The sequence below is a fragment of the Mustela nigripes genome, chromosome 9 (assembly GCF_022355385.1).
Source record: "Mustela nigripes isolate SB6536 chromosome 9, MUSNIG.SB6536, whole genome shotgun sequence".
Classification (NCBI taxonomy): domain Eukaryota; kingdom Metazoa; phylum Chordata; class Mammalia; order Carnivora; family Mustelidae; genus Mustela; species Mustela nigripes.
Window position 1 is genome coordinate 84257442 of NC_081565.1, and position 25863 is coordinate 84283304.

General features: G+C 43.4%; 1 protein-coding gene across 1 annotated transcript in view; it reads right to left on the reverse strand.

Annotated features, from left to right (window-relative positions):
- Positions 1-339: 339 nt before the first annotated feature.
- Positions 340-25863, reverse strand: part of PUM3 (pumilio RNA binding family member 3) — a 49864-nt gene continuing 24340 nt past the window's right edge. The window contains exons 14-18 of the mRNA XM_059411940.1: positions 16860-17002; positions 8232-8454; positions 6835-6922; positions 4441-4531; positions 340-649 (exon numbers count right to left, since the gene is read on the reverse strand). Coding sequence (XP_059267923.1) covers positions 517-649; positions 4441-4531; positions 6835-6922; positions 8232-8454; positions 16860-17002 — 678 coding nt within the window. The 3' untranslated portion in view covers positions 340-516. The remainder of the gene's footprint in view (positions 650-4440; positions 4532-6834; positions 6923-8231; positions 8455-16859; positions 17003-25863) is intronic.

A 25863-nucleotide genomic window follows, 5' to 3' on the forward strand; every position in this document is an offset into this window, starting at 1 on the left:
CCGCTCTGGCTGCAGAGGACCTTTTCTCCCTGGAGCCATCAAGGCCCCAAGGTTACCAGAAGTTCCCCTCTGCTCCCACCACAGACTACCCTGGGCTCCTTCTGGCTACGCCCCGCCTTCCTTCAAGGCCCCCAAGCCCCACCTCCTCCATGAAGCCTTCTCAGACTACTGCTTCTGAAGACGTCTTCTCTTTAATCAACGCCTGCTCCTCCGTGGCACATACTGGGCTGGTCCCACCGTCTAAGACGGTTAAACCTCTTACGTTACCGCCTCACCTCTGATTTCCTCACTACTCAGTACGATAGAGGACATGGCTGGGATTAAGGAAAAAAAAAAGGCAATTTTTGGAAATTGTTTTATAAATAGACTCTTATAAAAACAAAAACAAAAACAAAAACAAATATACAGAGCACCCAGATTCCCAGGAAGGTAGACCCGCGCACTTCTTGTCCACACTGGGAAAAGAGGAAAAAGAGGACAGGAGAAACGACTGTCTCTTGTTCTTATCCGTGTCCACTATGCGGCCAGTTTTTCCAGTAGCATTTCTACTCCTTTGCTGGTGTTCTTGTTTTTCTCCAATGTGGGAATGAGGCCCTTCAGTCCAGCCTTGACTTTCTGCACAGCTTCTTGATCGGAACTCTGGAGAAGGCTGAAGACAGAAGACAAAGATTAACAAACAAAAAACAATCATGTTTCATAAAGACCCTAATCATCTGCAATCACCATCGCCATGCGAGGTATAAACAGCTCACTGATTTGTGAGACCAGTCCTCTAATGAGAAGTCCATCTTTTGAATCCAGCAGCTGAACGATGGGGGCCGGTAGCCTATGTTGGGAAACCACATCAACAGAACATGTTCTCTCATCTTGCTGGGCCAGTCGCTCCGATGTGGGAGCACCTCCGCCCCGGACAGAACTGGTCCGACCTCCGCTGTGACTGATCATCTCAGGAAAACACCCTGCCTCAGAAATCGCTCCTGCATGTGCTCTATCTGTCCTCCCCCACCCAGGGGAGCTCAAGAACAGAAACCCCGGCTGTTACTTCGTGATCTCCCGGCAGCACACGTGCAGAGCAGATGGCTGAGAAGCGCCGAGGGACCGAATGAGCAGGAGCGGAGGGGCGCACATAGGAAAGGCGGGGGGTAAGCCAGCCTCCTCAACTCTGCAGCTAGAACATGGGAAGGGGGAAGCAGCCTAACGGCTTAGACTTGAAAGCGACCTCGGCCGCTCCGTAACTGTACAGGCAGGGGCATGCTGTTTAAATTCTCTAGGACTGTCTCCTGACCTATAAATGGGACCAACACCACAAGCCACCTGCCATCAGAGAGGGTTTCTGAGGCTCAAATGATCTCATGCCTAAAGCACCTAGACAGAGCCTGACACTTAGGAAGCACTCAATGCTTACTCGACAGGAGCCATTAAAATAAACAAACAAGTACGCTCTGCTTTCTGAAACCTTGCTAGAAGGCTCTGTCCCCGAAAGTGAATGAAGTCCTGGAGGCTGGTGACAGGAAGGCCCCTTTCTCTGTGAACAGGGGCCTGACTGCAGAATGGAGGGCTGTCTCCCGTTTCCTCCTTCTTCACGGCATTTTAATGCTGATCTGAAACACATCCTAAAACCAAATCGCATGCCGCTTCCCAGAGTCCCTGGTGCTAAGAACTTCCATCACGTGCATAGAGAGGACGGGGAGCCAGCACCACCGGGCAGCATCCTTCTGGGTGCGGGAGACCAGGAGACCCACCTGGGAAGCCGAGAAAGTTGGTAAAAGTCCCTTTTAACAGGCTGATGACTTACTAGGTAGTTTTTATTTTCTATGCTGACATGAAGCACGAAGTCAGTATTTGCTGAGCACACGCATAATGCTAAGCGTGGGACCTCCACCGTCTCACGCAGCCCAAAAACGACCTGTGATGATCCCGAATCCAGTTTTACAACGAAGAAAATGAAGTTTCAGAGAAGCTGAATAATTTACCTAAGACTACACAGTGAGCTGGGCTTGGAACCCAGGCAGGAAGCCTAGAGCCCACGATGATCTAAATGCTAGAGAATTCTGCTTCCCTGAAGCATTTTCAGGCTGTATACAAAGCTAAAGTGTTTTTTTTTGTTTGTTTGTTTTTTGTTTTTTTACCCAGGATGCCTTTTCACTTATTGTAAAAAAGATTTCTAGGGGAAAAACACCGTATGAGTTTGAAGAAAAATATAAAGAAGCAGAGAATTTCACCAAACGAGTCGAGCGCGTAACAGTATTCTAAAACCACGTAACACTGATTATTGTATTAATCAAGCATTAGGTCATTGGTAATTCAACTTCCCTTCAGAACCTCAAACACGGTATGGACTAGTGGTCCACCTCTAAGCAGTGTTCTGCAATAAGCCTGCAGCAGCCTCCCGAGGTCTGCAATCCACCCAAACAGAGCTATGATCGATGAGTGAGCTCTACAAATTAATTGCGTGGCATGGCTGAAATTTTTAGTTAATTGAGTGTTAATGAAAGGATATGTCAGTAGTACGTGTTAACACTCTTAAATGCCTGGTAAAAAACCTCCCATTAAATAAGTCCACGCTTCAGCTAAAGGATTCTGGCTCTTTGACGTCCACTAGAAAATCAGCTAATTTCAATGAGAAATGAACAAAAATGATCTGCACCACCTACGTATTTGGAGATCCTGATCTACCCAAAGAAATGAATGCCCCAAGGGATTGTGTCTGTGAGCCCACGTGTTCCAAGTCAAATTATATAAAGAATAAAGGCCCAACACTTATAAACAGCATAGATGAAACTGCACGGTGTGCTGCACGTGCCACACTATGGGAAATTCAAACTTAAGATCGGTATCTCTTTCTCCAAACCTCACTAACATGGGAAGGAGAAAAAGAATCGACAGTGACTGCTTCACAACAAACAAATCTATTTTAAATGGATGTGGTTAATGGAAGGGTTTTGCATCCAGCAACGGAACGCAAGGAAGCTGAAGTCTCAATGACCTGTGAATTATAAACTCGACGCGACTCTGTCTAGAGAATAATAAATAGGTGGAAAGCATGCCTCGATTTACCAATCATCAGTTTTCTACCATTTTAATTAGAAACAAACAATCAGCTTGCAGACTTCACTAGCAAATGCCTCCAGAATCCTTTTAAGAATACTTGAAAATCAGGAAAGAAAATTGCATGTAAAGTGAGTTGTGGTTTAAAAAGCAGCTCTGTCACAGTTTTCAGAGGGACAAGACTAATTCATTAAAAAGAACGCAATTACAATTTGGTCAAAACCTTAACTGTAGTGAGACCATCAAATGACATAAATACTGTATAATCTCTCTTAGATGTGCAATCTTTTTAAAAATATTATTTATTTATTTGAGAGAGACAGGGAACACGAGCAGGGAGAGAGGCAGTGGGAGAGGGAGAAGCAGACTCCCCACTGAGCAGGGAACCTAACATGGGGCTTGATCCCAGCACCCCAGGATCACGATCTGAGCTGAAGGCAGGTGCTTAACCGAATAAGGCACCCTGGTGCCCCTCTTCTATGTGGAATCTAATGGAAAAAAAAAAGAAAAGAAAGAAAAAAACCCAAAAAACCAAAACCAAACAAGCTCATAAATACAGAGAAGAGATCTGTGGTTGCCAGACGCAGGAAGTATGTGTGCTTGTGGGAGTGTAGAGGGGCCAGGGGAGGTGTGGATAGGGATAAAGGAGATGAAAAGGTGGTAAAACAATAAGAAGACAAAATTTTAAAGAGAAAAAAACAAAACAAAAAGCGACGCGGTCTCTTTTGCATCTCTCGGGATGGCAGGAGTGGGTCACAACAGGCTTACGGGGAAGAGGACCGGGCGAGGAGGGATGGTATTAGATAAACTAATGGCTTATTATATCATAATGTTGATTTTAAGCCGAACAAATACTAAATGCAATAGGTGAGCGTGTTGCTATGGATGTCTATTTTTGAGATAAGTAATTATTAACAGCAAGAATAAACTTCCAGAACACATGGGCTTGGCAAGTCCTCCGACTTACACAATTGAGCATAACTGGGTGTTGGAGGGCTCCCTAATCTGGGGGGAAAAGGAGGGAGTGAAAGGGATCTCGACAAACTAATCAAATGTAAAGAGCTTTCCTGAGAGTGAGAGAGAGAGAGAGGAGAGAGAGAGAATACAATCACAGTTGGTTGAAACCCTAAATGGGGTGAAACCCCGGAACGAGACCTGGTGACAACTTCACAATCCTTGAAGCCGGAACAGGGCAGGTAAGTAAGGACTGACGGGAAGAGGCAGACTTGATTTCCACTATTTGGTACACTCGTCTAGACCCCGAGTGACCGTGAGGAATCCTGAACAATTGGAACAAAGCTCGGAACCGAGGAGGAAGGTGAAGGAAGCATCTTCTGTGGAAACGGCGTTCAGGAGGGAGGCCCTACACAGAAAGGCAGAGATCATACGTACCTAGACAGGACAATCGCCCCACGGTTTACACTAGCCCAGGCCTTCAGGTTCTTCACACCAACACGCTCGACAAGTGTTTTTGCAAAACCACCTGAAAAATAGACTGAAACTCAGTGACCGCATACAAGCTTTAAACTCCCCATCTCTGTCCCTACCGCCCTTAAATCTGCAAAAGCATGTTTTAATAAAGAAGTGAATAAAAAGAGTTCTCACTCAACTTTCCTTAACACTGTAAGTTCCAGCTCTGATTTATTTAATGTCTTTTTAATACAGCCATTTCTTTCAACTCTGGTCCAAGTCTCATGCTATGTTTACTGTAGTTACTCAAGACAAAACTTGAATTCCTATAAAAAGCTCACTTGCTCGTGTTTGCATCTCTTTGTACTCTTTAATGATTTAACCCTGACCTGAAAGGTATTCAGGAAGTCAATGTTTGACAGCAGTACCTCACGCTTGGATGGAATCAAGTTCTCCCCCGTGAAAAATGCTCACTGGGAAGGTCCCACGAGGAACACTAGTGGTCAGGAGACTGTTCCAGCCGACACCAGGTAGTTCCTCTCCACAAAGCTAGACATTCACCCATCAAGAAGATTATTCATCTTTTATTATTATTTCGTGTGTTGTTACCAGATTTCTAAGTTCTCGGTATATCATCTTTAACTCACTGTGCCATCTAAGCGTAACCAATTCTTGGACAACGGAAAAACTCTGAAAGCTAGGACTTGGTGCAGATGGAAGTATGGGCAGCCTATCTCGAAGGCAAGTATCTTGGGTATGCAGAATGCATAATTCCCCCAAAGATACCCAAGAGGGTATCTTTAAAAGCCAAGAGGCCTACGGCTACGTAGCTCTTCAGGGCACACGTTAAGGAAGGACTGTAATCAACTCACGAGACAGACAATGTTTTTGAAACGTGAGCGCAACAGCACTGCTAGAATGCTGCACACCCGCACCCCCAGCCGTGGGGGAATCAACGTCTCCCGAATTCCAGCGGGCCTCTGTGACGGACTGAGCCAAGAGAGTGTGGAAAGAGTTATGTGTGATAACTTCTGAGGCTAAATCAAAAAAGCACTGCGCACTGCTTTCTTCTCTTAAAACCCAACCAAGGGTTGGGGACTGAGTCTGCTGGACTGAGCCCCTGCCAGCCACCATCCAAACAGACATTCCTACCCCAAAGAGAGCAGCCCAAGAGGACTGCTTGGAGCAAAACCAAGCTCCACCGAGTCCTGACGGGATGTTGTTCGAGAGCCACCAAGCTTTGAGGCATCCTGTCACACAGCAACAGATAACGGAGACAGCCACACTGGTTCAGAGTGCACCTGATACACACACAAGGCCCATGCAGGCCTGCTTCATAACTGTCGGTGTAAATGAATTAAGGAAAAGTATCACTAGGAAATTCTTTGGATTTTAAAAGCAAGCCAGACAGCGTTTTGGACAGGAACTCCGCTCAACTGTGCACCAACTTCTTAATAACAAAAAATGACTCCGTATGTTATTTTTTGTTCAAAATTTATTACAAGAAGCTTTCTCCTTCACACCCCTGAGTCTCTATTCCTCAAGGCAGAGTGAGAAGGGACAGTGCGACTGTGTATCGACTGCCTCTCCGGCCTTCAGAACTGCAACTTGCCTCAAGACATAAATTCATGATCTGTCACATTTTTTTCAGACACAATGACAGAAAACCCAAACTGTTCAAACTCGGTGTGGGGAGATCTCCTTAGTGGCTAAAACGCTGGATGGAGCTCGAATTTAGTAACAGAAGGTCTGGTCAAAGACGGGGCTGAGAAAGGAATGGTATGCGACTTTTCAATTCGATTAAAAGATGCGGTCCTTCTCTTGAAAGCGGAGTTTCTACAGAGCAGCTGGGAGTGTTGTGAAAAGCCACGAAGGCGAAGGCTGGCCTGCTCTGTGGTCGCATGTAGTTCAGTGCCCAAACAGGCGTTCAGTTCAAAATTCTGATGAGGACTACCTTCCTTTGCTTTTCCCTTTCTCCAAACTCCAGACAGATATCCTGCTTTACAACTGTACCCCAGTGACACTCACAAATGTCCCCCTCCCAAGTCTCACCAACCCCAACCCCCACCTCACCAAGGAACATAATGGCATTTTTAGGGCCCCGGCAGCACCTGGTCAGAAGACTGAGGTAGCCCGCGAGGAGAGGCAGTGAGGGCGGACAGGAAAGAGCAAGGAAATTCAAGGACCCCAGGACATCAATTTCCAGTATTTCTAACGCATTATCTGCAAGCACTGAATCATTTCTTGTCCACAGACACCATTTCTAAACACTCAACAAATTTCCTGTGAACATAAACGGCGGGCATCGAGTTCAGGGCTGCCGGAGGTTAGGAAATTCCACAGACGATTCAGGAAAATCCATGTTTTATAGCCTACCTTCTCTTCCACTTTTCTTCATCTTCTCATCTTGTTCTATTAACCACTTCAGAACAAGGTGTCCTGCGGGATGCTCTGCAACGTGCAGCTGGAAGGAAAACATAAAAAAGCTGTTTTCAGCCACGCTGCGGCCTACCATGTGTCCTCTACCATGCACAGGTGAGGACGTGGCTACACGGAAAGTTCCACTGTGCTGCGGAGGTCAAGTCACTGAGAACGGACCATGAGCAGCCGGGGGACCAGCAATCTAGTCTAATCCCCACACCGACAGACGGATATTCAAAGGAGCCGCTAAAAAGCTCTGAGGCTCCGCGTCAGGTGCTCCCAGCTGAACAGCCCCAGCACAGTGTGCGCCTCAGATCAAGCTGAGCACCGTCCAGGTGGCAGTATGCAGTGCTGAGGTACAAAGAAACCTTTGGGACAAAAAGTGACAGCAGAAAAGCACGGAAAGCTGGCACTGCTGGTCCCACATACCTAGGATCTCTCCTTATAGAGCAGGGGAGCAAAGGGGGGAACTCATTATGCGTCCATCTTCCCGCCTGCTCATCTGCGCGGCCCCGGGCGGACAGGTCCAGGGCTTCTCTAAGGCCCAGGAGCCACATCAGGACCCAGCAGACTCCACACACGCACCAGCTTGCGATCCAGTGCAGCACAAAGCCTGCAGCGTCGGCCTCCTGCCCTCCTCTCTTCCCTCGGCAAACCCATCTCCTACCCCGAGTCCCTGAGCCTTCTGTTCTCAGCCGAGCCAAGCCCCTTTCTCCCTTAGGGCTGCTGCGTATGTCTTCCCCCCGCCTATGATCTTCTTTGAGGGGTGGGGGAACGGTGCTGACCCTGCCTCACACAAATCAGGTCCATGAATCAATGAACTTCAGATACGAGGCAGAATTACTCAGGGGCCAAGTAAGACAGGCGGGAGGTATCAGAAAGAGAGGAAATTGGGAACAACGTCCATGAGAAGGATGCTGGGGACCTTGCAGGAGGATGAGCAGGGCCTTCTACAGCGACAGCACAGCAAAATGGAGACACAGGGAGCATCTAGGCCCACGGAAGAAACGTGCAAATGCAGAGAGGTGCAAAAATCCAAAGCAAATTCAAAACAGAATTAAGAACACAGCATATGCTAGAAAGGCGGTTTTGGGCCAATCGTGGACAACAGAGAGCCACAGTACAAGATTCTGTTTCTCCTCCTCTGTAGGTACTGTGAAGTCAGGGGAAGACTTTTAAGAAAGACAGGGTTATAACAGCACCGGTATTTCAAAATCGCAACGATCAGATGTGCTGTCCAGCATGTGCAGAGTTGAGACAATTAGCATTCGAATTCTCTCTACGGCAATATTCTCAGTGACTGCGGTTATGCAACACTGCTGCTTTCCACCTGTCTGCCAGTAGCACGTTACCTCTCCATCCTTGCCACCGGGATGGAGCTCGGCCGCTGCCACGCTGGCAATAGAATTCATGGCAGGCTGAAGGTCTCCAACGGCGGCTCCCAGAATGTTGGCCACCAACACACATGCAGACTTATCCAACACCAATTCTTGGGCGTGTCCTTGCAGGTAGCTTAACAAAGCAGGAGAGATGGCCTCTAAGAGCTCACGTCGGCGGATCGCTGTATCTTTCTTACTGTGGGAACATGGTGAATGAGGCGTTAAGGTAAGATGAAAAGCAAAGGGAATACGGCGATCTTATTAGCACAAAAACCTCTAAGGGCTTAAAACAGTCTTTGTCAAACTTACTGTAATTGTCTGTCTCTGTTGTGCACGCAGGTAATAAGCCATTTAAGGGTGGGAGACCCGTCTGCCATCTCCATGCCCCGGCATCTGAACTGTGCCCGGCACAGAACAAGCACTTACTAATAACAAACAGCCCAAACCAATCCAAAACCCAAACAACAGCAACAACAAATTATAAGACAGAAGTAGACCACTTTATGGACACTACTCTCTAGAAGACTTCATTATGTGATGCCAGTAGCTTTAAAAATAAAGAAACCGACTTCCAGGGCACCTGGGTGGCTCAGTGGGTTAAAGCCTCTGCCTTCGGCTCAGGTCGTGATCCCAGGGTCCTGGGATCGAGCCCCGAGTCGGGCTCTCTGCTCAGCGGGGAGCCTGCTTCCTCCTCTCTCTGCCTACCTGTGATCTTTGTCTGTCAAATAAATAAATAAAATCTTTAAAAAAAAAAAAAGAAAGAAACTGACTTCCAGGGAGGATGCCTCCTCCCATGAACACTACTAGGTAACACCCACATCAGTGTAAATAACCCCAAGAATGACCATGGGATTGGCAGAGCAGACTCTCCATAGCTAAATGTAGTCAAGAGGCCATATCGTAGAGGCATGTGGGAAAGCTAAAAGGACCTCCATGACTGACTGTAGGAGGGAGGGATACAGTGGGCGTGGAGAAGGGAGGGAATCAGACCCTCACGTCGGGTACCCCACGCACAGGGTATCTGCGTGGGGAAGACAAACCCCTGTAATATCTGGCTTTGAAGTTCAGCAGGGTCAAAAAAAAAAAAAAGAAAGAAAGAAAGAAGTTAATTAATTCAGTGGGGCATAATTTCATGAGTTTAATGCCTGGAATTTTAAAAAATTAGCGTGCTTGGCTTGAGAGAACTGGGAGGGTGAGAGAAAATGGGAGTCCCTGCCTTTTTTGTGGGGCGGTGTGGGGGGGGGGTTCCCACCTTAAGGACACCGCACAACAAATAGCCCCGTGGAGACACGGCATAGAAGCCAGCAGTTTAAAAAGCATCTGGGGCACAACAGGAAGGAAATCTGTTTACTAATCTCACAGCCTGTGATGGAAGGTCAGGGATCCTTGGGAGACTTCCACGGGAACCAAGAAGAGTGGACATTTCCCTTCCTTGTCCTCTAGCCAAGATACATGGACACCTGCAGGAACCAGTGCCTGGACAACACTCTCCACCCGATTTGGTAATAGCATGCCCTGGTCCTGAGCACTTCTGCCAGCACAACCCCTCCCCAGCCGGCCTCCTCCCACAGCAGACCAGGGCAAACCTTGCTCATACCTCAGCTCTACACTGCCTTGTCCTGTAGACCTCTCTCCTCCAATACCCCCTTGGGCAGAGACCAACCAAAGCAACTCTACAAGCTGAGAGGGGCCAGCCCACTCCAAAGTAACTCCTGCCCTGGCAAGAGGGGAAGTTAACCACACACACCAGTCCGGTCCAGCTCCAGCAGGGGCTGCGGACAGATTCTGGTCTAACTGCAGGCCCCACCCACCAATGAAAGCTGCTCAGGGGACAACAGGGCAGTTCGGTGCTACTACATCTCTGGCAAATGCCTGGTCTGACTCACATCAAGTCCAAGGTGGGCCCCCACTGGCCCACTAACAACAAAGGGACCAAACACTGCCCACAACAGGGAAAGAGAGCCATTGTACATAACGACAATGAAGGAAAAAGTAGCTCAGCCACAATTATAAGGTGCACACAACATACACACTAGATACCCCTGAGTGCCAGCTTCTGGTGAACAAGGGACATGGCACTGCGGGGCGCTCCAGGACTTCTTTTTCATAAGAACACTACCTCCAAGAGCAGGAGACACAGCTGAATGTCTTAACACACAAAAACAGACAGTTAGACAAAATGAGGAGAACAGAGGAATATGTCTCAAATGATAGAATAAGACCAAAAGAGACCTAAATGAAACAAAGATAAGAAGTACGCCTGATTCGGCGCCTGGGTGGCTCAGTGGGTTAAAGCCTCTGCCTTCGGCTCAGGTCATGATCTCAGGGTCCTAGGATCGAGCCCCGCATCGGGCTCTCTGCTCAGCAGGGAGCCTGCTTCCTCCTCTCTCTCTGCCTGCCTCTCTGCCTACTTGTGATCTCTGTCTGTCAAATAAATAAATAAAAATCTTAAAAAAAAAAAAAAAAAGAAAAAGAAAAAGAAGAAATACGCCTGATAATAGTAATGGTCATAAAGATACTCACTGGACTTGAGGAAAGAGCAGAGGACCTCAGTAAGACCTCAACAAAAAGACAGAAAACAAAAAGGAACCGATCAGATATGAAGAATATAACTAAAATTAACAATACAATAGATGGAATGAGTAGTAGACTACAGGAAGCAGAACAGATCAGTGACCTGGAGGACAGAATAATGGAAAGCAATCAAGCTGAAGCAGGAGAAAAAATAAAAAATGAAAACAGATTTAAGGGAACTCAGTGATAACACCAAGTGTATTAATATTCACATAATAGGGATCCCTGAAAAAGAAGAGAAAGTGGGGCAGAAGACTTACTTGAAGAAATAACAGCTCAAAATTTCCCAAATCTAGGAAAGAAAAAAAGATACCAAATCCAGGAGTACAGACAGCCTCCAACAAAATCAAACCAGGGAGGTCCACGCCAAGACAAGTAGTAATTCAAATGACAAAATCTAGTGATAAAGAGATAATTTTAAAAGCAGCAAAAGAAAACATTTATATACAAGGGCAACCCCTAAGACTATCAGCAAATTTTTCAGTAGAAACTTTACAGGCCAGGAGAGAGTGGCTTGATACATACAAAGTGCACAGAGGAAAACCCGCAACCCAAAAAACTACTCAACAAGGTTATCATTCAGAACAGAAGGATAGAGAGTTTCCCAGACAAACAGAAGTTAGAGAAATGCGTCACCGTTAAACCAGGCCTACAAGAAACGTTAAAGTGGACTCTAAGAAGAAAGGAAAGACGATAAGCAGAATTAAGAAAAGCAGGAAGCATAAAAGCAGTAGAATTAAGTAAATATATAAAAATCAGTCATTAATCACAAAATAAAAGGATGTAAAGTGTAAGACCATATACCTACAATGGAGGCGAAATGAGGAGACAATGACGAGAACACTAACACATGTAGCACTTTTGGAATGGGTTCAAACTTAAGTGACCATCAACCTAACACAGACTGTTATATGCAGAAGATGTCTGACATCTTGATGTTATTACTATTAATGATACTATTACTATGATTATTATTAATGATATTATTACTATGATTCCTATTAATGATATTACTATTAATGATAACCACAATTAAAAAACCAGCAATAGATATGAAAAGAATAAAGAAAAAGGAATCCAAGTACATCACTGAACGAAACCAGCAAACTGTGAAAGGAAAGAGCAAGGAACTGAGAACCATACACACAAACAAAAACACCCCATGAAACAAGTAACAAAAGGCAATATGTACATATCCGTTAATATGTACTTTAAATGTAAATGGACTTAACACTCCAATCAAAAGACACAGGTTGATGGAATGTATTAAAAAGCACCTATGTGAATATTGCCTACAAGAATTATTTCAGACCTAAAGACACGCACAATGCAAGTCAAAGGGTGGAAAAACATATATTATGAAAATGTAAGTAAAAAGATAGCTGGGTACCAATACTTATAAGCAACAAAACAGACTTTAAAACTAAGGCTGCAACAAGAGACAAGTGAGGATACTACATTATTATTAAGGGGACAATCCAACAAGAAGATGTAACAATTGTAAATATTCATGCACCCAACATGGGAGCACCCAAATACCTAAAGTTGCTAGTAACAGACATAAAGGAAGTAATCGACAGTAATACAAAAATAGTAGGGGACTTAATACCCCACTGACATCAAGGGACAGAACATCCGAACAGAAAATCAACAAGGGAACAGTGGCTCCGAATGACACATTGCACCAGAGGGATTTAAGAGATATATTCAGAACATTCTATCCTAAAACAGTAGAATACACATTTTTTGCAAGTTCATATGGAATATTCTCCAGAACGGATCACATATTAGGCCACACAACAAGTCAACAAATTCAAAAAGAATCGTGTCACACTATGTATCTTTTCTGACTGCAATGCTATGAAACTAGGAATCAACCACAAGAAAAGATCCGGAGAGAACACAAACACATGAAAGTTAAACAGCTAATATGCTATTAAACAATGGGTCAACCAAGAAGTCAAAGATGAAATCAAAAACTGCTAGAAGACAATGAAAATGATGACACGACACCCCCCAATCTTTGGGATGCAACAAAAATGGTGCTAAGATGTAAATACATAGCAATACTGGCCTGCCTCAAGAAGCAAGAAACATCTCAAAAAGACAATCTAACCTTACACCTAAAGAGATGGAAAAAGAACAACGAAACCCAAAACCAGCAGAAAGAAGGAAATAATAAAGACCTGAGCAGAAATAAACAAAATAGAAACTTAAAACAACAACAACAACAACAAAAAACCACACACACACACACACACACACACACACAAACAGATCAACAGATCAATGAAACCAGGAGCTCGTTCTTTGAAAAGATGAACAAACTGATGAACTTTTAGCCAGACTCCTCAAAAAGAGAGCTCAAATAAAATCATAAATTGAAGAGGAGAAAAAACCATCCACACCACAGAAATACAAAGGATTACAAGAGAATCTTATGAAAAATTAAATGCCCATAAACTGGACAACCTGTACAAAATGGATAAATTCCTAGAAACATAAAACCTCCCAAAACTAAATCTGGAAGAAACAGAAAATGTGAACAGGCAGACTACCAGCAATGACATTGAAAGAGTAATCAAAAGATTTCCAACAAACAAAAGCCCAGGACCAGATGGCTTCACCAGTGAATTCTCCCAAACATTTAATGAAGAGTTAATAACTATACTTTTCAACGTATTCCAAAAAATAGAAGGAAAGCTTCTAAACTCATTCTAGAAGGCCAGCATTACCCCGATACCAAATCATATAAAGGCAACTACAAAAAAGAAAAAGAATCACAGGCCATTATCTCTGACAGACACAGATGCAAATACCCTCAACAAAGTATCAGCAAACCAAACCCATTAATACATTTAAAGAAAATCATTCACCACAATCAAGTGGAACCTATTCTTGGGACGCAAGAGTGGTTCAATACTCACAAATCAACCAACATAATACACTGGAGCAACAAGAGAAAGGGTAAGAACTGTAAGAGCATTTCCATAAATGCAGAAAAAGCATCTGAGGAAGTGCGACATCCATTCGTGATAGAAACCCTCAACAAGGCAGGTTTAGAAGGAACATATCCCAACATAATCAAGCCCGTCTATTCAAACTCACAGCTGACAGCATCTTCAATGATGAAGAACTGCGAGCTTTCCCCTAAGATCAGGAGCCAGACAAGGATGTCCACTTGCACTATTTTTGTTCAACAGAGCACTGGAAGTGCTAGCCACTGCAATCCGACAACATAACGAAACAAAAGGAATCCAAAAAAGTAAGGAAGAAGAAAAACTTCCACTATTTGCAGATGACATGATACTATATAGAGTAAACCCTGAAGATGCCACCAAGAAACTACCAGACCTGATAAATGAATTCAGTAAGGTTGCAGGACACAAAATCAATACATAGAAATCTACTGCATTTCTATACAGTAATAATGAAGTAATGGAAAGAAAAATTAAGAAGTCACTTCCACTTGCAACTGCACCAAAGAAAATACCTAGGAATCAACTTAAACAAGGAAGCGAAAGGCCTCTACTCTGAAAACTATAAAACACTAATGAAAGAAATTGAAGGTGACACAAACAAATGGAAAGATATTCTGTGCTCAAGGATTGGAAGAATAAATATTGTTAAAATGTCCACACTACCAAAGCAATCTACAGACTTAATGCAATCCTAATCAAAATACCAATCGCATTTTTCCCAGAACTTGAATAAATAATTCTCCAATTTGTATGGAATTACCAAAGAGCATGAATAGCTAAAGCAAAATTTGAAAAAGAGCACAATGGGCTATACTGCAATCCCAGATTTCAAGATACACTACAAAGCTGTAGTGATCCAAACAGTAAGATAATGGCACAAAAACTGACACATAGGTCAATGGAAAAGAACAGAGAGCTCAGAAATAAACCCACAATTATAGGGTCAATTAATCCTCAAAAAGATTGTGAGGCAAGACTATGCAATGGGCAAAGGACAATATTTTCAACAAAGCTGCTGGGAAAACTGGACAGCTACATTTTGCAAAAGAATGAAGTTGAACCACTTTCTTCCACCATATGCAAAAATAAACTCAAAACAGATTAAGGGGGGCGCCTGGGTGGCTCAGTGGGTTAAGCCGCTGCCTTCGGCTCAGGTCATGATCTCAGGGTCCTGGGATCGAGCCCCGCATGGGGCTCTCTGCTCAGCAGGGAGCCTGCTTCCCTCTCTCCCTCTCTGCCTGCCTCTCTGCCTACTTGTGATCTCTGTCTGTCAAATAAATAAATAAAATCTTAAAAAAAAAAAAAAAACAGATTAAGGACCTAAATGAGAGACCTGAAATCATAAAAATCCAAGAAGAAAATACAGGCAGTAATTTCTCTGACATCGGCCGTAGTAACTTTTTTCTAGATATGTCTCCTGAGGCAAGGGAAAGGAAAGCAAAAATAAACTGAAAATAAAAAGTTTCTGCACAGCAAAGGAAATAATCAACGAAACTAAAAGACAAGCTACAGAGTGAGAGAAGATATTTTCAAGTGAAACATCTGATAATGGGTCAGTATCCAAAATATATCAAGAACTAGCACAAGTCGACAGCAGAAAAACAAAGAATCTAAATACAAATGGACAGAAGACATGAACAGACATCTCTCCAAAGAAGCCATCCAGATGGCCAACAGACACATGACAGAAAAGATGCTCAACATCACTCCTTATCAAAAAGCAAATCAAAACCACAACGAGATACCACCTCATATCTGTCAAGATCATTCACACAAGAAACTACAAGTGCTGGTGAGGATGTGGTGAAAAAGGAGCCCCCGCGCACTGTCGGTGGGAATACAGACCGGGGCGGCCACGGGAAAACAGTGTGGGCGTTCCTCAAAAAATTACAAAAAGAAATACCTTATGATCCAGTAATTTCACTACTAGGTATTTACCCGAAGAATATGAAAACACTAGTTTGAAAAGATACATGCGTCCTTACGCTTCCTGCAGCAATATTTACGACAACCCAATTCTGAAGGCAGCCGAGGGCCCACTGACTGAGGACCGGGTAAAGAAGAGCTGGTGCGTGGATAACGGGGTATTATTCGGACACAGAAAAAGGATGAGAGCTTGGCATCTGCAACAACATGGATGGGTCTATGGGGTAGAAGACTAAGTGAAATCTGTCAGAGAAAGATAGATTCTGTATGATTTCGCTCACATGTAGAATTTAAGAAACCAAATCAACATAGAAAAAAGGGAAACAACCTGAAAACCAGACTCTCAACTCTAGAGAACAAAATAGTGTTACCGGAGGGGAAGGGAGGGGAGGGGAGGGGTGAAACAGGGGAAGTGGATTACAAAGCACACTTAACCAGACGAGCGCTGCGTTATCCTAGACCCGTCCAGTCACGACATGCACACGCGCAGCTAACACGACACTGTATGTTACTATACTGGAGTCAAAAACAAAACAACAAAACAAAACAAAACAAAACACAAGCCTCAAAAAAGTTGCTATAATTTAAACTAAACAAATGAATAGAGCAAAATCAAACCACACCACATATACTGAGCATCTACTATGTGCCAGGCACTCAAGAGGTATTCTTCTGGCATGATTCTTTTAATTCTTTTTCCAGACAAAACCCTTAAGATTATCTGTCAAAGCTACAGGCTTAAAAATGGGATTCACCTTCCAAGGGTTCTTTTTGGTTTTTTTTTTGTTTTGTTTTTTAAATATTTTATTTATGTATTTGACAGAGAAAGATCACAAGTAGGCAGAGAGGCAGCAGAGAAAGAGAGAAAGGAGGAAGCAGGCTCCCTGCCGAGCAGAAAGCCAGATGCAGGACTCGATCCCAGGACCCTTAGATCATAATCTGAGCCGAAGGCAGAGGCTGAACCCACTGAGCCACCCAGGCGCTCTCACCTTCTGAGTTTTAGAGAAGAAGCACGATAGAGGGTGCGCACGCATGAGCACATTTCTGGAAACACAAGCTCCTCAAAACTAAGAAGCAGGCAGAGCAGAGGAGCAAAGCGCTCCCGCGACTCGGCTCTTACCTGTGTGCATTGCCGTCTCCTTTCTGCAGAACCTCAATGATCTCTCGCACCGTATGTGCAGGGTCTCTGGGGCTCAGTAAATACAACAGAACCTTCCTTCCGTATTTGTCATTTACTATGTTGGGCAAAGAACTAATAATTTCCTGGAAAATTATAGAAACAAAAAATGAACATATGTGCTTAAGACAAGGTACGCTTGCAATCTGAAGGGTACAGAAGGAGCCATGTGCGACACTTTTCTCCCATGGGCTTCGCAGAAAATGTGGAGCTGATTTTGAAATTTCACCCTTAAAGGCACAAAGCCTGATGCTCAGAACACAGAACGGCTTCTGGACTGTGACCAGCATTACTGAACGAGCCGTTTATATGGCTGACCGAGCTCAAGGACTTAAAATCTTTAAAAGCGTTCTCTTCCTTCACGATGACCAAGAGTTCTCAGGCCACTCTTACTAGGAACATGGCTTGCTGGGGTCACCGAGCAGATACAGTTAATCTGCAGCTGCTTTACATGTAGAATCCGCATCGATGAAGGACATTCTTACTAGAATTTCCCCACTGAGATGTATGTGAACGGAGATAAAGGACCTCTGTTACATCGAACAAGGGAAGAAAGGCCTTTAAAGTTAGTTGCTTATTCATGGCAAATGAAGGCTGTTTAAGGACTGCACTGACAACAGAAACGGGGGGAAGGGGAATGAATGCAGAGAGCATCCACGGAGCGCGTACAAACAGTCACACTCTAGGACATTTCCAATCAACTTCCCAAGAACAATGATCTCCTTTTCTAGTTGTTTGAATTGAAGTAACAAAGGCAATGTCATCCCCACCCCAGCTAAGCTCCTATGTCAGTGTGCTGATGTTTCCAGACAGCGAAGTTACGGTTTAAAAATTCCTCGATTCTTAACAGAGAATCTGCAACAGAAAAAAATCGTGTTTTTTTCCCCTTTAACATTCCTAATTCTTGCAACAAGCCTAACAGGTATTCACAGCCATACGTGTTTGCGCATCACAGGTCCTGCACAACTAGCTGGGGCCACCAAAACCGCTCTGCACAGGTCATCAGGTTTACCAGTGAGGGACCCATGGAGGAGAGAAGGGACCTGCCACAGGACACAGCGTGTCAGTGGCGGGCCTGACTAGTCTTGGTCCCCCGACTCCACGGAAAGGAATTCTCCATGGGGAAATCTACTCAGATGGGCTATGTTCTTAAATAACCATTACCTTCAATGAGATTTGAGATTAATAATTCAATGCAAGGAGCCAAGCTAAAAATGAAGCTGGTCATGGAGGAGATCCCAATACTACCAAATTTGTGACCCCAAGGTTGGTGATCCAACTGCAGAATCCACACATCACAGTTCTCTTTTAAAAATGTCAACCTTCCCTCATTGTTTACACAAAAATATATTGTGCTTCCTAAAACTCATAATAGCAGCTAACACTTGAAAAGGCACTCGGAGGAGCCAGACCAATGCAGACAGCACTACGCCCATGATCCTAAACACTCTTGCCAACACCAGGAAAGAGGGACTACAGTCATTTCCATTTTACTAAGAAGAAGCCCGAGGCTTAGATATGTGACTTGTGGTAGATGCGTAAAGGTCACTTACCAGGACGTGGCCGACCCAAGACCATGGGTTTCCATGATTTTTTTTAAAATTTATTTTTTATAAACATAAAATGTATTTTTATCCCCAGGGGTACAGGTCTGTGAATCACCAGGTTTACACACTTCACAGCACTCACCCCAGCACATACCCTCCCCAATGTCCATAACCCCACCCCCCCTCCCAATCCTCCTCCCCCAGCAACCCTCAGTTTGTTTTGTGAGATTAAGAGTCACTTATGGTTTGTGTCCCTCCCAATCCCATCTTGTTTCATTGATTCTTCTCCTACCCACTTAAGCCCCCATGTTGCATCTCCACTTCCTCATATCAGGGAGATCATATGATAGTTGTCTTTCTCTGATTGACGTACTTCACTAAGCATGATACCATCTAGTTCCATCCATGTCGTCGCTAATGGCAAGATTTCATTTCTTTTGATGGCTACATAGTATTCCATTGTGTATATATACCACATCTTTATCCATTCATCTGTTGATGGACATCTAGGTTCTTTCCATAGTTTGGCTATTGTGGACATTGCTGCTATAAACATTCGGGTGCACGTGCCCCTTTGGATCACTACATTTGTATCCTTAGGGTAAATACCCAGTAGTGCAATTGCTGGGTCATAGGGTAGTTCTATTTTCAACATTTTGAGGAACCTCCATGCGGTTTTCCAGAGTGGCTGCACCAGCTTGCATTCCCACCAACAGTGTAGGAGGGTTCCCCTTTCTCCACATCCTCGCCAGCATCTGTCATTTCCTGACTTGGTAATTTTAGCCATTCTGACTAGTGTAAGGTGGTATCTCATTGTGGTTTTGATTTGTATTTCCCTGATGCCGAGTGATATGGAGCACTTTTTCATGTGTCTGTTGGCCATCTGGATGTCTTCTTTGCAGAAATGTTCTGTTCATGTCCTCTGCCCATTTCTTGATTGGATTATTTGTTCTTTGGGTGTTGAGTTTGCTAAGTTCTTTATAGATTTTGGACACTAGCCCTTTATCTGATATGTCGTTTGCAAATAATCTTCTCCCATTCTGTCAGCTGTCTTTTGGTTTTGTTAACGGTTTCCTTTGCCGTGCAAAAGCTTTTGATTTTGATGAAATCCCAATAGTTCATTTTTGCCCTTGCTTCCCTTGCCTTTGGCGATGTTCCTAGGAAGAAGTTGCTGTGGCTGAGATCGAAGAGGTTGCTGCCTGTGTTCTAAAGGATACTGATGGGATTCCTTTCTCACACTGAAGGTCCTTCATCCATTTTGAGTCTATTTTCGTGTGTGGTGTAAGGAAAGGGTCTAGTTTCATTTTTCTGCATGTGGCTGTCCAATTTTCCCAACACCATTTGTTGAAGAGACTGTCTTTTTTCCATTGGACATTCTTTCTTGCTTTGTTGAAGATTAGTTGACCATAGAGTTGAGGGTCTATTTCTGGGCTGTCTATTCTGTTCCATTGATCTATGTGTCTGTTTTTGTGCCAGTACCATGCTGTCTTGATGATGACAGCTTTGTAATAGAGCTTGAAGTCCGGAATTGTGATGCCACCAACTTTGGCTTTCTTTTTCAATATCCCTTTGGCTATTCGAGGTCTTTTCTGGTTCCATATAAATTTTAGGATTATTTGTTCCATTTCTTTGAAAAAAATGGATGGTATTTTGATAGGAATTGCATTAAATGTGTAGATTGCTTTAGGTAGCATAGACATTTTCACAATATTTATTCTTCCAATCCAGAAGCATGGAACATTTTTCCATTTCTTTGTGTCTTCCTCAATTTCTTTCATGAGTACTTTATAGTTTTCTGAGTATAGATTCTTAGCCTCTTTGGTTAGGTTTATTCCTAGGTATTTTATAGTTTTGGGTGCAATTGTAAATGGGATTGACTCCTTAATTTCTCTTTCTTCTGTCTTGTTGTTGGTGTAAAGAAATGCAACTGATTTCTGTGCATTCATTTTATACCCTGACACTTTACTGAATTCCTGTACAAGTTCTAGAGGCTTGGAGTGGAGTCTTTTGGGTTTTCCACACATAGTATCATATCATCTTTCAGAAAGTGGTTGTTTTTCTGTTTAAAGAATTGCTGTTCTTCTTCTCTTCGATCTCCCATTGGATTTGTGGGTGTTTACAATCTTTAGATAAGCTATCTAGCTGATCGTCTGCTAGCTGAAGTAGTCTCAGCCTGCTACTTCTCCGCCATCTTGACTCCTCCCCCGGTTTCCATGATTTTAAACCCTGTCGCATTCTTACTTTTGAAGATGGTTAAGGTCACATATGAAGATCTCTTTGTACAAGATAAAGGTCTGCAGAGAACAGGTGCAAAAGATCTAACCACCTCCAAATGGTTATGAATTTCAACCACCCAGGAAGCAAAAAACTTAAAATTTCAGTCAGAAAAGGAAGACGGAAAAAAATGTTCATACCATCTCATGAGGGAGGGAGTGCTTTTGTAATTTCAAGGTAAACAATGTGTCCCAGAGTGGGCTCAGAATATATACTTTTTATAACGAAGCATTCAGTACCACAAACAGAGGATACCTTCAGAGTGACTTTTCCAATTTAAGGCTTAACCAACTCAAAAAAGACAGATGCTTTAATTTGTTGAAAGAAGAGGAGTGAAAATGATACCTAGCTTAGGCCAATTTCTATGATCACTAACCCGCCCCTGCTAACTCTACTGTCCTAAAGAAAACCATTCTGGGGTATAGTATCTTCACAGCAAATGCTTTTATTTTTTTAAAAAAATAATGGTGGTGGTGATTGTTTCACTTTATTAATTTTTACAATAAGGTTGTAGCCTTTATACTCCACACACACAAAATAAAACAAGTGCTTATGAAAGAGTCCCTGCCCCCACGCCCTTTCCAAAACATGCTGAACATAGCAATTCAATAGAACAGAAAAATCAAGACATGTTTGATTTCAAAATTTCAATAAAAAAACCAAAGTAGGTAATACAACAGCTGTTCCACTTCCAACTCTAAATAGGCACTGTAAAACAAAACAAAAACTCAGTATTTAACTTTCTCCAGCACACTTTCCAGTATAAATGCTCTGTAATCAGCTAGTAATAAATGGGAACAGAACCTTAGAACAGAAGCTATATTGCTTCCCTGCTCCCCCTTTCTCTGATAATTAGAGGGTGGAGGTATTAGGGGATACAAAAGTCAGAGGAAGAAGAATTAAAAAGAAAAATTCTGAAAGCTGTTGGGGTAACAGTGAGCAGTTCCAGACTCCGATCCAAACAGGCTAGATGCACAGTATCTAACTTGATCTGAACTGAACCTGTTTTCCTGATGAAGCCCAAAACTGCATCCATAGTTTCTGGTGAACCTGTAATGCAATTCTGAAAGTACAGTTTTATATAATAAGATGCTGTTAACTTTATCCTTTCTCGTAGGAGTGATGGCGGGTGAACTGTGCTGCTCGCCTTGGGACTTTGTGAACATTCGTAAAACGCGGTGTTCCTTTCTAGTCCACAAACAGCAGCACGTGCTTTTTTGAAAAACAAAAAACCAAAAACATCAAAAAACAAAATAAAACCAACAAAACAAAACTCTAGGGGAGTATGCAATAAAGAGTTATAAATGGCTGCTGTTTATTTCTAATTAATGGTTTTTCCTTTGGCGAAGAGGAAAAGAGGAGGCATGAACCTGACAAAGTACTCCTCAACCTACTTGACTTTCTCTGCGAAGGCTACACGTAAGAGCTAGTACAACACGCATGGTTTGGGAAACGCACATGCTTCACTCAACACAATAAGCTAGGGCTTCCAACATAACACACAAAACCCAAGCACAAATATTACTTAGGACTAGTCTCCAAGTTCACTGAACTTTTCCTTCCTTTCAGTTCGTCATTAAGAAACTCAGAATCTAAATTTAAGGTGTTTCAGAGAGTGCAATGTTTATAAACTGTCATATGAAACTAAAAAAACCTTTACTTAAAAATGTGGTATCATTAAGAGGACCTGCGTGGCTCAGTTGGTGAAGCCGACTCTTGATTTTGGCTCAGGTCATGCTCTCAGGGGCGTGGGATCCAGCCCCATGTCGGGCTCCCAGTGGAGCTCTGTGCTGGGTGTGGAGCCTGCTTGGGATTCCTGCTCTCCCTCTGCCCCTCCTCATTTAAAAACACTGTGGTACCATTTAATTCTCCCCATCTCACTCTCATCCAAGCTTTCCTACCATCAAAAACATTCATCTTGGGAAAAATAAAATACTACGAGCATGGCTATATTAAGGAGTACTAATTCATTTTTCTTTAACGTGCATTACAGAGAAAGCAGAGATAAATTTCTAGATGATCCTCCCAAAACACTGCTGACTACCGGAAGAAGTAGAAATAGGTAAGGGGTAGCTATGGTACAGCTGTGTGGTGGATTCAATCTTTGGGTTCAAGCTGTGTAGCCTTTGGCAAATCAGTTAACCTCTCTGCCTATCAACTCCCTCATCCATGCAAGGAAATGATAGACCCGCCTGACTTCTGGGTCGTTACCAAGAACAATTGAGAAAATTCGCACTGCAAACTGAAAAATGCTATAAAGTAATTATATGTCCATATTAAAAACACACCTCTCAGTTTATAGGCTCTTAAACTGGGGGAGATTAAGTAAAGTTGTTAGGGTCATGAATTGACATCCTCAATGAAGGTTCAATTTTAAAAGTTTTCGACTTAACTATCCTCAATAAAACTGACAGAGAAAATCCCAAGAACCATGTGTGGTAACTTCTTTGTGTGCTTTACTCTGGAGCAGGCGCGGACGGAAGCAGAGTGAGGCAAGGATAAAACCCCTCCCCCTGAGGACATGTTTGCCCCCTTCTGACCTCCCCGTGTTGGACCCTTATGAGATTCACGGGCCTTCTTGTTTTGCTGAGCCTCTTTTAAAACGGAAAAGTAAAGGTCCCGATAAAGGGTGCACCCCGGCAGCAGGGTCAGAGCACAAGTCTCGCACTTTCGGCGGCAGGAGGACATGCAGAAAGCAGCGCACCATACCGAGAACGGAGCCTCTGGTGCACACACCTCTGTGCGGGGCTCCGTGTGGGGCCAGAAAGAGATGTACACCGGCCTTAACCTCACAGAGCCAAAATCTGGTGGAAGAGGCACGAGAAATGGAATAAAAGTGAAAAATACCAGTAAGAGGTAAAGGATGGGTAAGTATAAAAGGAAGATCACTAGGCAAGGATGGCAGCCCCTTAAGTGTTTTCTTTTAAATAAAAACTACGGTGATTCCGTGCAGAAGTACACCTCCTTGTGATCAAACTACTGGGAGACAGAGTTTCATGAGTGTCCTTTCAGTTCTGCAAGAAGAAAAAGTTCTGGAGGTTGGTTCCAGAACAGTCTGCATAAGCTTAATACTACTGAACCTAAAAATACTGGGGATTTCTCTCTCCATCCCCTTCACCAAGGTCGATTATCACCGCCCACACCCAACCTGCTGCAGTCACCAGTCTGTTCTCTGTATTTACAAGTGTATTTTTTTTTAAACGAGTGTATTTTTAATGTTTATTTTGTGTTACAAAATAGGTAAGTCACAGGCTGTAAAGTACAGCACAGGGAAGTCAGCAATCCTGTAATACCTCTGGATGGTGACGCATGGGGACTGCTACTTACCGTGCTAAGCACACAGGAATATATGTAATTGTCCAATTGCTATGCTGGGTACCTGAAACTCAGTGTATGCCAATAAAAAAAAAGAAAATGTGCAAAACAGGGGGAAAAGGTTAAGGTGACAAATTTTACATTATGCATGTTTTACCACAATTAAAAGTAAACAAAAACACAACCAGGAAAATATATCCCCGTGACGCTCAGATTCCCAGAAGCTGGCAGCTCCCACCCTGGACAGGCAGCTGCAGCCTCTCCTTCCCCCACAGCTCACCCCCCACACCTGGCCGCCTCCTCCTTTTACCTGCCCGCAGCCTGGGGCACAGCACCATCAACTGCTAACTGAACAGATGGCAAAGGCAAACTCGAGGAGCGTGAGGACAGGGAGACCAGAGCTGCCTGGGAGATCAGAAAACCAGCTAGAGACAGAACTGGTGCTGCTTCTTAAATAAGAGAAGGCGGAGTGTTTATTAGGCTATGATTTCAACCTGACATTTCAGGAAACCCAGTTACTCTGAGCCGAATGCTTAGCAACACTAAGCCATCTTGGTTATTTTTAAAAAGCACTGCGCGACGCAACAGGTTTTATAATGGCTGGGTGGGAAATACGGCGTGTGACTCTATGAACATGAGCAGTGTATCTGGCAGCCCACTGACTGTGCTAAGTAAATGCCTTAGAAAAACAAGGAGACATACAAGAATGCTCATAAAATTTGAACAGCAAAAAATAACGAAAACTCTAATGTTTTAAAAACTACCACCCATCTAGTCTCTATCAACAGAAAAAGGGAAAACTAATTTACGGTATACTCATAGTACAATACTATCTGGCGCTACAAGTGATTTAGAACAGGGTGGGCAAACCATGGCTCATGGGTCAAATCCAACCTGTGGCTTGTTTTCACACATTCTATGAGGTAAGAATGGTTTTCATATTTTAAAGGGTCGCTAAAAACAAACAAAACATAAAAACCAAGAAAAGGCAACAGAGATCATAGAATGGCTCACAAACCCTAAAATAATGACAGCCTGACCTTATACTAAAAAAAAAAAAAGACTTGCCAAGCCCGATGAAATCTCACAACCTAATGCCAAAAGAAAAAAAGCAAGTCGCAGGAGAAAACATACAAGACATGCTTACAAAGAATCCATAAACATGCAAAACAGGGCCATATTCATCTGCATACAGCCGAAGGATAAGGGAGTGTATGCAAACAATACATAACACAACTTATTACAGTGGGTGTGGAGGAGGGGGAGAGGCAAGCACGGGCAGGTACACAGAAGGCTTGAACTTCAAGTGTCAAGTTTTACTTCTTTCTCAGATGGTGGGAGGCTGGGTGTTTGCTGTATTAGTCTTAGTACTTCTCTGTGTATTTAGAAAATAGTAGTATTTTAAAGGGACACTGCAATGCTTATTCCTTTCAAACAGCTGGTCAGGGTACTTCTCTCCTGTTGAGAGGAACGCTGCTGTCAAAGCGGCTGCATCATACCAACAATTCCAGAGGTAAATGGATCAAATTCTATAAACATGTTTATTCTGGAAAGTCAAGTGGGTGGGAGAAGTTGAGGGCTCAGCTGACCCGGCTGGGATTCCGACCTGACATTTCACGAAGCCTGGTTACCCTGATCAGAATGCTTATTGGACACGCTATGCTTCCTTGGGCTTTTTTTTTTTTTTTTTTTAAAGCACTGAATACTGCAACAGGTTTTGTGGTGGTGGGAAAAACACAAGAGCGATTAGCATTCCTGGATTTTATCACTAGCTATATAGTTTAATGATACCCAGAACCCGCTGAGCCTTC